Here is a 16,381-nt window from a genome sequence, read left to right as displayed (position 1 = left end):
TAGTTTCCCTGGGGAAGGATTACTGGAACAGCTTCTAGTGGCCTCAATCCATATGGCTCACACAGGACTATATCACATAAAGGTTTAGTAATGGTTCTGGCAGAAAAAAAGCCTGGAAAAAAACATACTTTTCATTTTCAAAATGTTAGTGGCCGATTTAACAGCACAGGCCCTAAAGTGCACAATTACAGTTGGCAAACCAATTGCTATTGGAAACTGCAATTTAGAACCCCATGGTCACTTCTCTGTTTTCTTATATAATATTAATTCAGTTTGTAGCTTAGCCCCCCCCCCGTGCAAAAAAATGTCTAAGGTTGACAATTTTCTGATATTGGGCAAAATATTTGTGGGCAAGTTTAAATATGTTTGCTGCCCATAGGCTGGTATACATTATGCCATTGTTATTACAATATTGAATTGAACAGTTATCCACTTTGTGGAAAGAGTTGGCCTAAGTTGGCCATATGTGCCTAGATATGTATCCAATATGTATCTGTCACGATCGGTACCCCAAAACTCAGAACAGGCACCAAGGGTCCAGTCACGGCTCACGCGTCTGCCTATAACAGCTGCCTTTCACATCGGGAGGAGCCCTTCGCTACTCGGATGCCGCCAGGACTTATAGTGAGAGACCCAAGGAGAGAGTTCTGAGCAGGCAAGGGAACCAGAAACGTGTGGCAGGAAGAAGGGGAACAAGTCAGAGTAGTCAGAAGTCTGGCCGGGGTCAGCAATGATCAGTCAGCGCGGTACAAAATCAGAATCCAGAAGAATAGTCAAAAACAGGCAAAGGTCGGTTCAGGCAGCAATGTGAGAATAGTCAGGAACAGGCAAGGGTCAGAATAGAGCAAAGCAATATGAAGAACACACCCAGGAACTATCAGGAAGTAGACCTACGTTGGGCAATGAACACAGGACAGTAAGTGCTTTAAATATTTGAATTTTGCACCAAAATGCCATCTAAGGTGAAGATGGGCACGCATGTGCATCAAAAGGAAGACGAAAGGGTGTGCCTGCGCCTAACAGAGGAAGATGGTGGGTGTCCCCGCACTTCCCACTAGACTGACGTACAAGACAATCTGCCCGAACATTAGAATCCGGAACCCAAGACCTCTCCTCAGGACCATAACCCCTCCAGTGTACCAAATACTGCAATTTAGCCCACTAACCTCTGTACCACCTATTCAGGTTGCCCTTCAACAGATATTGGAGGAGGAGGAGACCTCTGCCAAACTGTTCTAGCAGGCTTTAACAAAGAGACATGAAAAGAGTTAGAAATTTTGAGTTCAGGAGGAAGTTCTAACCGGACCGTGCTAGGATTGATCATTCTAGATACAGAAAAAGGGTCTATAAATTTGGGCCCTAATTTGGCAGATGGAACCTTCAAAGGGACATTTTTAGAAGAAAGCCAGACTCTATCACCAACCTGATACTCCGGTGACACTTTATGATGCTTATCAAATGCTTTCTTTTGAACAGCTACTGCAGAAGATAAAGAATTTTGAACATCTTGCCAAGTCTTAGAAAATTGATCAACCAAAGAATTAATTGCGGGCTCTGCAGGGGAAGCAGTAGAAAATAAAAATGCTCTAGGATGATAACTGAAAACAACAAAATAGGGGGATTCCCCAGTGAATGAATGAGTAGAATTATTAAATGCAAATTCAGTCCATGGAAGAAAATCCGGCCATAAAGATTGATTACTGGAGACATAACATCTGTTCTAAAGACTGATTTGTCCTTTCACACAAAGCGTTCAGCAAGAGACCTTGCAGATGGGAGGGTGGGAAGGGGAATAAAATGAGACATTTTGCTGAACCGGTCTACTACCACCCATATAATAGTATTCCCTTTGGAAGGGGGTAAATCCACAATAAAATCCATGGAAATATGAGTACATGGTCTTTCAGGAATAAGAAGTGACTGTAGTAGCCCCTGAGGCAAGGATCTGGAAGGTTTAGAGCATTGGCAAACTGGACAGGAATCTATGGCACAATCATAAGGCCTGTGTGGAGGAAGGATTTCAGCTGCCTTTTTAGAGAAGACGTCCACAAATGGGGAGTAAGGGGAAGGTAACCCCTGTATAGAGGTAGCAGCAAAAAATTGAGAGGGCTTAATACATGACCTCTGACAGTCTCTTCCCCATTGAAGTATCTTATTAGCCAGCCAGTCAATTTGGGGATTGGGCCTACACAACCAGGGGAGGCCTAAAATCACAGGGGTATGTGGACAATGAAAATGAATGATGACAATGAAATGAATGATGAAAAAGGAAATTCGCTCTGCATGAAAGGAGCTCATAGACATGGAACAATCCACGGACTTGGAAGATATAAACCTACATCCTAGAGAAGTTCCATTAATTGCTAGCAATTTAACTGAGGAGGATAAATGAAGCGTGGGTATTCCGTGCCTGCGGCCAAAGTAAATATCCAAAAAGTTCCCTTCTGCCCCAGAATCTATGAAAGCCGAGCTTTCCACACAATCCATATCCCATCCCATCCCAAAAGAACCAGAATCATGACTTTAGATGAATATTGTTGGGAAGGAGAAACAACATTGCCCAAGCAGAACTCCCCAGACCTGCTTAGGCTCTGTCGTTTCCTGGCCTTTTGGGACAGGTGCTACGGAAGTGGCCGCTATTCCCACAGTACAGACATAACCCGTTAACCCGCCTACGACCATTCTCTTCAGAAGATAAATGGATAGAACCCAACTGCATAGGTTCTTCTGAAGGCCTAGAGGAAACTATCTCGGCTTTGGGTACAAGTTCTGCAGAAAAGGTTTGTGGAGCAACTGCAGGAATTCTTTCCTGGTGTCTTTCCCTATGCCTCCTATCAATTTGAATGGCAAGATGCATCAGGGAGGACGGAGCAGGAAAATTTATCAGGCTATCTTTTTCCGATAGAGTCCGATAGCCCGACTCTAAACTGACTTCATATGGCAGTATCATTCCAGCCCGTTTCTACCTCCCAACGGCGAAATTCAGTACAATAATCCTAGACTCGGATCAGGGTCATCATAGATTATTGCCATGGCCTTAAAAAAGGACTCAAGGGATGTACGGGCTGGATCAGAGGGAGGTAAACTAAATGCCCATAATTGAGGATCGCCAAAAAGAAGGGTCATAACAAAATTAACTTTGACCTCCTCAGTAGGAAAAGAGCAAGGGAGGAAACCAAAATATAATTTACATGCCTCCTGGAAGGCAAAAATTTTACTTCACTTCCTGGATAACTTTTCGGGAAACAGAACCTTAGGCTCCACTACAGGAATACCCGAAGCTGTGGGTAGGGATCTGCTTCCTGGGAGAGAAACAGAACTAGCGACAGGCTGTTGTTTGGAGCACATCCAACCTTGCAGAGAGTCTCTGGAGGCATTGGGCAATCTGGTCTTGTTGGGCTTCTTGTTCCCCGAGACACTGAAGGAGATTGGCCAGGATTGCTTTGGATCAGCATCCATATCAGGCCCAACGTAATGTCATGATCGATATCCCAAAACTCCTAACAGAGGAAGATGGCAGGCGTCCCCACCGTCCCACTAGACCACCAGGTATCATTACAGTATCCCTTTGCCAAATGCATCGGTCAATAGGCGACAAATTTTTTTCTTACTCGCGACACATTTTTCTTACTCACATTTTTTTCTTAGGAGTAGGAGATATTGAGATATTGAGATCCAGGACCATGCGATAAATCCCAGTCTGATTTTTTTATTCATTATTTTTTATACTATTATCTTTTTGAGGAACCCTTCTTTAAGAAATACCTTGAAAATGATTTCCCTCTGCTCTATTTCCAAAGCAGATGGTCAGTTTCTTTTTACTGTTTACGTGTGTTAAGGTTCATGTCATGTGACTGTTTATGCAAAGCAAATATGGTTTGAAAATGGTGCATTGTCTTGTTCTCTGTATACAGGTCTGTGCGTGGCTCCTCCCTATGAGATTAAGGCAATGATGGATTTCTTTATCGATCTAAAACTGCCTTATTCTGTTGTGAGGAACGAGCAGGTGGAGATCCGAGCCGTTGTCCACAACTATAACAGCCACAGGATTAAGGTAAATGGGAGAGAATAGTAGGGAAGGGAAATAGGGAATAGTAAGTAATGCAAAGCAGAAGGAATCCTGGAAAGAAAATCCAGTCTCAGCCCTTACATTTCCTATTGGGTGAGCTTTTAACGTATAGCGGATTCCATGAACATAGAAAAAGACTGAACCTGGGCTCTTCAGTATTGCATTACTTTTAAGAGCTATAATTTTTTCACTTTAAACCTTTCTCCCAAGAGTTGTGTCTGCCACAGAATGTGTCTGGATCCGCATCTGAAGAGATGGCACATAATCAGGATGTAGGTATATCCTGGCAAGGCCAAGTGCAAAGAAGGTGCATGAGGGGAATGAAGGGAGGCAAGGTATTCCTGTCCTTAATGCACACTTAAGGCACCTCTGTCCACCAAATGTGGTGTCGGTATGTGTGGCAGTCCGTCGGTCTCAGTGATGGGAACAGACACTGCATTCAATACCAATTACACGCATCTGTGTACATGACACCCCATCCAACTGTTCCTTTTTGGAATTCATATTACTCCCCTAAACACAATACGTTGGAGCAAACTATGCTATAGGAATGCTGATAAGGGAGGCAAAGCTGCTATTGATGCTGGCCCAATACCCGCGGGATCCGTTGGTTAATCCGCAGGTCGGGTGGGTTTGGGCCGACCTCGGCACATGACTTGCAGGTTCCAGGCAGGTTCTGGTTGAGTTCTTCCGCTCACCCTCCCCATCCGCAACCTTACACTGCCGGCTTTCTCTTCTGCCTTCTGTATTTATAGGCACGTGTCTGGCATGCCCGCCCCTTTTCTGATGTCATTGAGGGGCGGGCGCCGGCCTATAAACAGAGGAAATAAGCCTGGGCGGGTAGGGTTCAGGTTGGGAGTGGGCGGGTTACGGTCGGCTGTGGGGTTTTCTCGACCTGCACATCACTAATGGCTGCTGTCCATACACACAGCCAGACTACAGCAGTTTATTAAACCGACGTTTCTGTCTCAGCAGAGACCTTTCTCAAGGTTACAGGACAGGAACAAAAGCAGACATAAATAACCCCCCCCCCAGGAATTGGGCTAAATATTCTGTGTTTGTTGGCATAGCAACCAAGGTAAACACCTAGCCACAAGTAGTGTAACATTGGAGTGAGCTGAACCACATTAATACATGAAACAAAAGATAAAATAAAAGAACGTGTGTCCCATTGTTGTCATTGTCTCATTGGGTACCATAATCCGTGAGTTCTATTGTGTTAAATTACAATCAGAAACAGAAGAGAAACAAAAGAGCATAGAAATAAAGAGAATAATATTACCATTAGTAGAGGAGAGAGTGAAGCGGGCCAGTGACACAAGTCGGTGCTCAGGCATTGGTGACCGTGTATAAACTTTTAATATTGTGCTAAATACTTTAACGTAAAGGAGAAGAAAAGGTAAAAACTCTGTAAGCTTCATCAGAAAGGTCTATGTAGATACAGCCATAAGCACTCACAGAAACGCTCTGTCAAAAGAAACAGGATTTCTTGCCTTATTTTTTGTAAACATGTTGTTGGGGTGTCTGACTTCCTCTCTCAGAAACATCCTTAATTCCTGGGGCCAGAGTCTGCCCAGTTCTTTCCTCTCTCCCCACTCCTGCTCCCCCCTCCCATAAGAATTTATAAAACTCACTCCCCCCTCCCTTAGGAATGTGTGATCTGAGCAATAAGGGCTAGACTGCAAACAGGAAGCTATTTAAAATGGCAGCTGCTGTCTTAAGCAAACAGAGAAAGCTTCTAGGGGTCTTTACTCAGGTATGGTAATGCTTTCTGCTGAATAAACCCAGAATGGGCCTTCGCTAAGTGGAAGAGGAAGGTGAGGGTGTTTGCAACTAGACCTCTCTTGCTGCTATGCAGAAAAATTAAAAACAGAGGGAGCCAGAGGTTCTTGCAAATAACAAAATAACAAGTGTTTATTGAACCTCAACAGGGTTACTCACAATACAGCTCTCAGAGGCCAGTGGTACAGGCAACACCACATACAGAGTGTAATACAGACTGACACTCCCCTGAGTACAGACTTGGGAATCTCACTTCCCTCTGCCCCACCCCGTAGTGGATCCCCTCAGGGAATTCTCTATCCTGATTCCCTATTCACTGGGATCCCTACACTACAGGCAATATGGCCTGGGAGAAATACCTCCAAACTGCCAGTCCTATGCGGGAGCTCAGAACTGCTCTTTCTAGCTCAACCCTAACTGCCTTACACTCCTAGAGTGGTACTGGTACGGGGGCCCAAACCTAAGTGCCTTACACCCCTAGAGTGGTACTGGTACGGGGGCCCAACCCTAACTGCCTTACACCCCTAGAGTGGTACTGGTACGAGGGCCCAACCCTAACTGCTTTACACCCCTAGAGTGGTACTGGTATGGGGGCTCAGCCCTAACTGCCTTACACCCCTATAGTGGTACTGGTACGGGGGCCCAACCCTAACTGCCTTACACCCCTAGAGTAGTACTGGTAGGGGGACTACCCTTGCCTCTATCTAATGCCTCATTTACGGGGCCCTGTTCCCCGAATTCAACTAGTCCCGTGCCCCGGGCTCACAGCAACACCCACCCTGTTCCTCAGGTGGAAGCAAACAGGAAGGTGCCACTCCTCTTCCAGCGCTATACCAAAGTGAGGCAGGATGTGGTCACCATACCTTCTAACCAATAGCACACATATGTTAATGAACTCACTTAGATACATTCCCTTCTGCCCAACAACTAAGGGAACTGAACCTGTAGGGATTTAAAGCCATAGGGGCCATTTAACCCTATGGGTCCCTACATATATATATATGCACATCATAGAAAGCACCCACAGCAAAGGTGCATACAAACAATCAAAGCATTTTATTGCTCCATACTCATATCAACATGTTTCAATCCACCAGGGTTCATCATCAGGATATATAATAAGACTCATTTATGAATGCAACCCAATGGTGTGACTGTACATTAACACCATGCACCCTTACACTATTCGTAAAGGTACTTGCACCCATAAGCATTCCTTACACGTGTGGACAGTGCCAATGCACCCAACCAACCCACTTAGATTAATTACATGCAAGTGTACCGACTGATACAAGGGAAACCTAGAATTACCACCAACATGGGTATGTGGTAGTTCCAAGGATCCGCTAGCAGGGTGTGTACAATATACATTAATGCCATCATCCCAGCATTATGTTTGTTGCTTCTTACACAGGACCGGGATCCATCAGTTTCTTTATAAAACCAACTCACAAGTGTGAAGGCCAACTGTATCTGTTTTCTTTCATTCCTTGCATAGGTGCTAGTGGAGTTCGGCTACAATAAAGAGTTCTGCAGTCTGTCCAAACCTAAAAAGAAGTTCCGGCAGGAGGTTTGGGTTGGTGCCGAGTCCTCTGTTGTTGTCCCCTTCGTCATTGTGCCACTCGAACTCGGTCAGCATGATGTAGAAGTGACGGCAGCGGTCTATAAGCAATTTGTTTCAGATGGCGTCCGTAAAACGCTAAATGTTGTGGTGAGTTAGATCCATGAGCAAACTGTAGTGTGTTTGAGGGAAAGTAGTGCCGTATTTGGATAAGGGCTATGTAAACAGATACTCTGGTGCTGCTGTCACTGTCAGGTTAAGGCTACTGGCCCATGGAAGAGCTTTGTCAGTCTTTCCACCGGCGGCTCCTATTGCTGCCGATGGAAAGGCATTTGGCGTGTTTAGACATCCGTGGTAGCAGAGATCTATTGGGGCCGGCTAACTCACTCCATGGGCCATTAGCCTAAATGTTTCTGTGTCTTTATTTTGCATTTATTTTGTTGTTCTGTTTTAGCCCGAAGGAGTGCTTCTTTCAAAAACATTACATTCTGTGACTTTAGAGCCAGAGGTAAAAGGAAAAGGTCAGTATTTGTTTTTTCAAGTACTGTACCTCTATGGGGGTGATGTAAGAAAAGGCACTAAGTTTGCCCAGGTGCCGTGACCTATAGCAACCAATCAGCAGTTAGTATTTACTGGTCACCTGTTTAAAGGCAAGCCTCTTATTGGTTGCTATGGGTTACTGCTCCTGGGCAAACATAGTCATTTATAAAATTCATGCAGTGCAGAATTATTCGCAGAGTGAACATATTTACCCTGCCCGTGTTTATTTTTATAAAGCTGGGCAAGACTGGTGCATTTCATTTGCAAATTCCTACTCGCAGTGTGAATGTCCTTAAAAGCTTTATAAACATGGCATATTCACAAATTGCAAATATTTATGCCCCGCACTCTGCGCCATAACGTTAGTGGCAGAAAAATATTATAGAATTGCAAATTTATATTTGCAAAGAGAAAATCGGTGCTATATTCGCGCATATTGAACGCAGAGGGCATGCTCACGCAAAGCGCAATCTCATCTGCAAATTATTGTGTACAGTTCCCATTGCAATTTGCAAAAAAAAAAAAAAGGAAAGATGAGCAGAGCAAAATTTTGTTGTATTATATTATCATAATTCCATATTTTATGACATATATTATTTATCCCATAGGTGGGGTACAAGAAGTAAAGATTAAAGCGCTGTCTGCACCGAATATTGTTCCCAAGTCAGATATTGACATCAAAGTCATATTACAAGGTGATGTATCAGTTTCAGCCTCTCATCCTTTTATTGGTCTCTTAACTATATCTTGTTATTCTTAATTAATTCTGTTTTTATGCTCAGGAACTCCAATCAGTCAGCTGGTGGAGAGCGCCATTGATGGGAGCAATCTACATCATTTGATTCAGATACCAGAAGGGTGCGGGGAGCAGATCATGATGAGAATGACTACTAATGTCATTACTACACGGTACCTTGATGCAACCGCACAGTGGCAGCGAGTTGGAGTGGACCGCAGAGAAACAGCCATCGGCAACATTAAAGATGGTGAGTAGACAAAGTGCAAGAGATAACAATGGCTATGTAGAGTACATCATGTACTTCTCAGGCCAAGAAAAGGTAAATGCTTTGGAATGGATGGCAAGTGAACAGGAGTTTTGGAGGTTAATTTACCCAGCCTTGTCAGTGTTTGAGATATAACCCTCAGAATTTAGGACCTAGATCTTTCACATGTGGGTACATGGGTATCTAAAGCTCTTTGTACAGCTAGCAGCTTATTGGCTTGTGTATGGAAACATATTATCACTAATATTCAGATGATCACCAGATATACATAGACATCCCCTCACTAACCACTGATATTCGGAGCTAGATCCCTAACTGGATGAACCAACACCACCTCAACCTATATAGAACATAGCTCAGTCTTTTCACCCAAACTCGACCCCTTCCTTTACTATTACTACAGATGGAATGACCATTAACACTGTTGATTTGGTTCGTTGTCTGAGGCCCATCTTTAACCAACACCTCTCCTTTAATCATTTACTGTAAATGCCACTGCCAAACCGGACACTTTTTTCTCTGTGATATTGGATATTGCAAAGATACGTCCATTTATTTCACATGTAACTGTTAAAACACTAATCCATGCCCTTATACTATCCAGCTTAAACTACTGCAACCTTTTACTAACCAGTCTCCAAGACACCCAGCTCTCTCCCCTGCAATCAGTTTTAAACTCTGCTGCTAGAATTCTCCTGCTGTCTCCTAAGAGGGAAGAGTTCATCAACTAGTAAAATCTCATCATCATGGCTGCCTGTTAGAATACAAAACACTGTTATGAGTAGAAGGTATCTCAGGGCCAAATGCTCTGTGATGCTCTGTCAATCATTGCAGAAGCACTTACTTGGCTGGGGACAAAGCATCTATGTATTGTACCAGCCACCAGCCACCTAAGGGATTTGACTAAAATTGTATTACTTTTGAATCAGTGCAGGGTCGGACTGGGCTGCCGGGACACTGGAAAAAATCTCGGTGGGCCCCGGCGGCCCAGACCCGACCCTTGCCGGCACTCCCCCTGCCCGACCGCTCCTCCCCTGACGCGTTGAATTACGCGTGCCCGGGAGAGGACGTCGGGTGGGGGGCCCTGCCAGGGGGGTTGGGGGGGGGGATTAGGGAACGTGGCTGGTGGGGGCACCTGCAGGGCCCCTGGGGCAGGAGCCTCGGTGGGCCCTTCACCCCCCCAGTCCGACCCTGAATCAGTGGAGGTTCTTTTTGAATGGTGCACTGCCCTACTGCCAATTAATGAATGGATGGGAAAATCCTCATCATTATATAGGAGGTGTGGTCAGCGGTATTAAATTAAATTCCTTCCTAATGTGTAGGTGGGGACAACAGACTGCTTGCACCGGTCCGTCCTCAGAAGATTTATTTTGCAGGGGGGCCCAGCTTATCCACGTTATGCCACTGACTGTAAGCATTCCTGTCTTCATAGGTTATCAGCAAGAACTGGCTTTTAGGAAACCTGACGGCTCCTTTGCAGCATTTGAAGAAAGCCCATCCAGCACGTGGTAAGGCTCATATCCGGGGAGTATACTGGGAAGTATGAAGAAGCAGGTGATGAAACTTATTAACACTAGTGCACAAAAGACATCCTTATATTAATGTACATGTAAACAATATAATCAGTGAACAGCTTCTTTGAAATCTTTAATTACCTGCCACTCTGGTTGTTCAAAGGTCAATAGTAAGGCTGCAGCAACCCCTTAATCACTTAGGATTCCTTCTCCTCCTCTAACCCACTCAGCCCCCTCCCTCAGGAATTTACTTTGGCTGTTGGCTACTGAGCATGCTCAGTTCGTCTCAACTCAGGTTACCAAACACACCCTCCACTCCAGCAGCCAGTGAAGACATAGCATTGCTGGTTCCCATAGAAACTCTGCTCTAATCGTCTGCCCCTATTTTTTTCTCCTAACCTGTCCTGAGCTCAGCTGAATCATTACAGTGCTCAATTCAAGCAGGACTGTTTTTTTTATCAAAATAAGTTCTGCCTGTGTAAGCCTGCATTCTTGATTGCATTAACTTTACAGCGCACATGTGCTGCTTGCAGTTGTAAATGTTACTGAAGATGTGTGAGAGACAAAATGGCTGCAGAGTGAAAGCTGCTATTGGTTTTAGGAAAATGTGATGGCACTGGTGAATGGAGGGGATATACACTTATATACATGATAGGAAAATGTAGGCTTTACACAACCCTTTAAGGGATAAATGAACAATCTGAAACAAAAACAAGCGCATGTTGTTTCCAAGACAGGCCAGGGTATCATACTGTGATTTTTTAGTGGTACGAGTAACCGCATACCTTCCATACCTTTCAGCGGGACAGTCCCGATATTTATAGCACTTCCCGCTGTCCCGGATTCATTGTTAGATGTCCCGCTTCTCAGCTTTGCCATTTAATTGATTGCTGTGCCTGCTCTGCTCTGGGGAATAAAGCCGCCCCCTTAACTCTTCAATCTCCCCTGCTACCCCAAGCTCACAGGTTTACCTTGATGTCTAATTGTCCTGGGAGGAGCATTTGTGACAGGCAAGGGTCAACTATCGGCATTGGCGGCATTCCTCTCCTGCTCACTGGGTCAGGGGCTGAGGGGGCTCTGTCTTTTATAAGGAGTGGAAAGGTGAAACTGCCCAGCGCACAAATAAAAGCAGCAGCCTCTTCTGCCTAACATATATCTCTCACTCCTGGGAATCTCTGGCAGAGCACAGCATGCAGGAGAATAAGAAGACAGAGGTATAAGTCTGGGAACCTTAGGCTGGCCTTGTTAATATGGCTAGAAATTCTATTGGTACATTAATATTGTTTTGCTTTCAACTGATTAAGAATGGAAGGAAATAACATAGATTTATGTACCACTGGAATTGGCCCTGTTTATAAGTTTGGAAAATGCACAGAACTGTTGGCATGTCTGAAGTTGATATGCCCTTTATCAGTTTCATTTAGTAATTTTACTAGCATGTCTGTGGTTAATATGCCCTTTATCAATTTAATGTAGTCATACTGGCACCTTTGAAGTTAATATGTCCTTTATTCTTTTTATTTAGTTATTATACTGGAACATCTGCAGCATGTAAAGTGGGTGTGGCATGTGGGGGCGTGGTCACAAAGCAGGTGTGGCCAAAACATTTTGCCACACTACCCACGTCACATATTTTTGTCCCTCTTTCTCTTAATGAAATGTTGGGAGGTATGTAACTGGCTACTGGCTACACAATTTCCCCGGTAGAAGATTGTAGCAACCTGGCCTCATAACCTCACCCCACCTCCAATCTGGTTGGTTATACAACCAAAACCACATGGTTTTCTGAAAAAACATTCCATTCACCAGAACTTCCTTTCTGGAGATTACAAGGGCATATTTGTTTTTGTGCCAATTTCCCTTTAATGACATCAAAATGGAGGTGAGCTAAAGGCATGATGGAAGATGGGGAGAACAATCACAACCTTGTCAAGTATTTCATATATTAACAATCATGTTTTTGCAGGTAGATAAAAAGTTAAAAAGTAGTGCCATTTGGCCAAAGCCAAGTCTGCCAATTCCTCATCCACCTTCACTCCTCTGAAACAGAACACTATGCAGGCCAATTAAGTTCATTCAAAATTAGGCCCCATCTAGAATATGCCAAGCAGTTTCTCCAAGGCTGGCCAAGTTAGGGCTGATTACACTGGAGAAGAGGAATAAAAGGGGGCCATACAAGAAACTGCTTTATTCATTAGTAGACCCTTCCAGCAGACACAAGGGCATACGATTAGAAGTAAGAAGGTTCCACATTACAGTGAGAGCTATTAAGTTGGAATTGTCTTCCTGAGGCTGGCAGATATATTAGATACTTTCAAGAAAGTATTGGACAACTTTTTAGAGAATAAGAAAATGCAGGATTACTGAAATTAACTCTAGTGAAAAATATGATCCATATACTGGTCACTGGATCTTTTCAACTTCCTCTGGCTCCACTAGCAGTTGGGCCGGTTCACTTAGACAAGAAGGTTGTGAGCCTTTTTCAACCTCATCTACTATGTTATGTAACCTTTCTTATCTTTCAGAAAGTCCTGTCCCTTTACCTGTGAAACAACGAATCATAAAGAAAAAGTCTAGTGACAACCAATGTGTGTCCTCTCTTTCATTGCTCTTTATTTCCCCTTCAGGCTCACAGCGTACGTTGCTAAAGTGTTTGCCATGTCCAAGGAATATACAGAGATTGATGATAATGTTCTCTGTGGTGCAATCAAGTGGCTTCAGCTGGAGGGACAAATGCCAGATGGAATGTTTGTAGAGAATGGGCCTGTCATTCATATGGAAATGGTGGTATGTACTGGTAGATATCCATACAGATACATTACAGGAATGGAAATGGGGGTACGTACTGGTAGATACCCATACAGATACATTACAGGAATGGAAATGGGGGTACGTACCGGTAGATACCCATACAGATACATTACAGGAATGGAAATGTGGGTACGTACTGGTAGATACCCATACAGATACATTACAGGAATGGAAATGGGGGTACATACCGGTAGATACCCATACAGATACATTACAGGAATGGAAATGGGGGTGCGTACTGGTAGATACCCATACAGATGCATTACAGGAACGGAAATGGGGGTACGTACTGGTAGATACCCGTACAGATACATTACAGGAACGGAAATGGGGGCACGTACTGGTAGATACCCGTACAGATACATTACAGGAATGGAAATGGGGGTATGTACTCGTAGATACCCGTACAGATACATTACAGGAATGGAAATGGTATAGAACCACACCCAGGCAGTATATAGGGCTATGGGGCTACTTTTTACTCCTGGATACCCCTCCTGGAAGATGTTGGACCTAAATTAGTGGGGATAATAAAACAGAACTTGAGACAAACAAAACCAAACCGGTGGGTTCGCTGCAGGTAATGATACAGCAGTTCCTAGCAATTTCTCCTTCTCCATGTTTCTTATTTTGTCAAAAAAACTAAGATCCTTTGTGTATCAATATTAGAGAAATGTTTTGCCTCTTCCACAGGGGGGAAATATAGAAGGAGCAGCAGAGCCAGACGCAGCCCTCACAGCCTTTGTGCTCATCGCTATGTTAGAGAGTCGGGAGCTTTGTACCCAACAACTCACTGTGAGTAACTGGAACAGTGTTGAGAAAGCCTCACAGAACCCCTCAGTGACTGCTAATATCCTTATAATTTACAGTAGGGGGTACATTATCCCTTATATTACACAAGTGATACTCAGAGTTCCCTGTATAACTCAGCCTGCAGCCTTGTGCCTTTATATGGGCACAGAACCCCTCAGTGACTGCTAATATCCTTATCATTTACAGTAGGGGGTACATTATCCCTTATAATACATGAGTGATACTCAGAGTTCCCTGTATAACTCAGCCTGCAGCCTTGTGCCTTTATATGGGCACAGAACCCCTCAGTGACTGCTAATATCCTTATCATTTACAGTAGGGGGCACATTATCCATTATAATACATGAGTGATACTCAGAGTTCCCTGTATAACTCAGCCTGCAGCCTTGTGCCTTTATATGGGCACAGAACCCCTCAGTGACTGCTAATATCCTTATCATTTACAGTAGGGGGCACATTATCCCTTATATTACACAAGTGATACTCAGAGTTCCCTGTATAACTCAGCCTGCAGCCTTGTGCCTTTATATGGGCACAGAACCCCTCAGTGACTGCTAATATCCTTATCATTTACAGTAGGGGGTACATTATCCCTTATAATACATGAGTGATACTCAGAGTTCCCTGTATAACTCAGCCTGCAGCCTTGTGCCTTTATATGGGCACAGAACCCCTCAGTGACTGCTAATATCCTTATCATTTACAGTAGGGGGTACATTATCCCTTATAATACATGAGTGATACTCAGAGTTCCCTGTATAACTCAGCCTGCAGCCTTGTGCCTTTATATGGGCACAGAACCCCTCAATGACTGCTAATATCCTTATCATTTACAGTTATCCATTGAATCATAAGATTTGGTGTGTAGGGTTGTGAAGTGACGAGGTAGGGTTATGGATGGCAAGAGGCACAACACAGTAGTATGTCTGTGATGATTCTGATAAAGTCACATAGTTACATAGGGTTTAAAAAAGACAAGAGTCCATCAAGATCAACCATTCCAAATAAACCCACACTGACCTATCTATCCACTCACATACAGACCCACACTGACCTATCTATCCACTCACATACAGACCCATACTGACCTATCTATCCACTCACATACAGACCCACACTGACCTATCTATCCACTCACATACAGACCCATACTGACCTATCTATCCACTCACATACAGACCCATACTGACCTATCTATCCACTCACATACAGACCCACACTGACCTATCTATCCACTCACATACAGACCCACACTGACCTATACACTCACATACAGACCCACACTGACCTATCTATCCACTCACATACAGACCCACACTGACCTATCTATCCACTCACATACAGACCCACACTGACCTATCTATCCACTCACATACAGACCCATACTGACCTATCTATCCACTCACATACAGACCCACACTGACCTATCCACTCACATACAGACCCATACTGACCTATCTATCCACTCACATACAGACCCACACTGACCTATCTATCCACTCACATACAGACCCACACTGACCTATCTATCCACTCACATACAGACCCATACTGACCTATCTATCCACTCACATACAGACCCACACTGACCTATCCACTCACATACAGACCCATACTGACCTATCTATCCACTCACATACAGACCCACACTGACCTATCTATCCACTCACATACAGACCCACACTGACCTATCTATCCACTCACATACAGACCCACACTGACCTATCTATCCACTCACATACAGACCCACACTGACCTATCTATCCACTCACATACAGACCCATACTGACCTATCCACTCACATACAGACCCACACTGACCTATCTATGCACTCACATACAGACCCACACTGACCTATCTATCCACTCATATACAGACCCACACTGACCTATCTATCCACTCACATACAGACCCACACTGACCTATCTATCCACTCACATACAGACCCACACTGACCTATCCACTCACATACAGACCCACACTGACCTATCTATCCACTCACATACAGACCCACACTGACCTATCTATCCACTCACATACAGACCCACACTGACCTATCTATCCACTCACATACAGACCCACACTGACCTATCTATCCACTCACATACAGACCCACACTGACCTATCTATCCACTCACATACAGACCCACACTGACCTATCTATCCACTCACATACAGACCCATACTGACCTATATATCCACTCACATACAGACCCATACTGACCTATCCACTCACATACAGACCCACACTGACCTATCCACTCACATACAGACCCATACTGACCTA

At 44.2% G+C, this 16,381-nt stretch overlaps 1 protein-coding gene across 3 annotated transcripts in view; it reads left to right on the top strand.

The window, feature by feature from the left end:
- The window catches only part of LOC101734099 (complement C3), an 83,063-nt gene that overhangs the window by 48,651 nt on the left and 18,031 nt on the right, over positions 1-16,381 (top strand). For all 3 annotated transcript variants that reach the window (XM_031899477.1, XM_031899476.1, XM_031899478.1), the window contains 8 exons: positions 3,915-4,054; positions 7,350-7,562; positions 7,867-7,933; positions 8,561-8,647; positions 8,735-8,938; positions 10,389-10,464; positions 13,098-13,257; positions 13,975-14,076. In XM_031899477.1, coding sequence (XP_031755337.1) covers positions 3,915-4,054; positions 7,350-7,562; positions 7,867-7,933; positions 8,561-8,647; positions 8,735-8,938; positions 10,389-10,464; positions 13,098-13,257; positions 13,975-14,076 — 1,049 coding nt within the window. The remainder of the gene's footprint in view (positions 1-3,914; positions 4,055-7,349; positions 7,563-7,866; positions 7,934-8,560; positions 8,648-8,734; positions 8,939-10,388; positions 10,465-13,097; positions 13,258-13,974; positions 14,077-16,381) is intronic.

The sequence above is a fragment of the Xenopus tropicalis genome, chromosome 3 (assembly GCF_000004195.4).
Source record: "Xenopus tropicalis strain Nigerian chromosome 3, UCB_Xtro_10.0, whole genome shotgun sequence".
NCBI classification, from domain to species: Eukaryota; Metazoa; Chordata; class Amphibia; order Anura; family Pipidae; genus Xenopus; species Xenopus tropicalis.
Note: the sequence above shows the minus strand (reverse complement) of the source record. Positions and strands in the feature narration are given on the sequence as shown.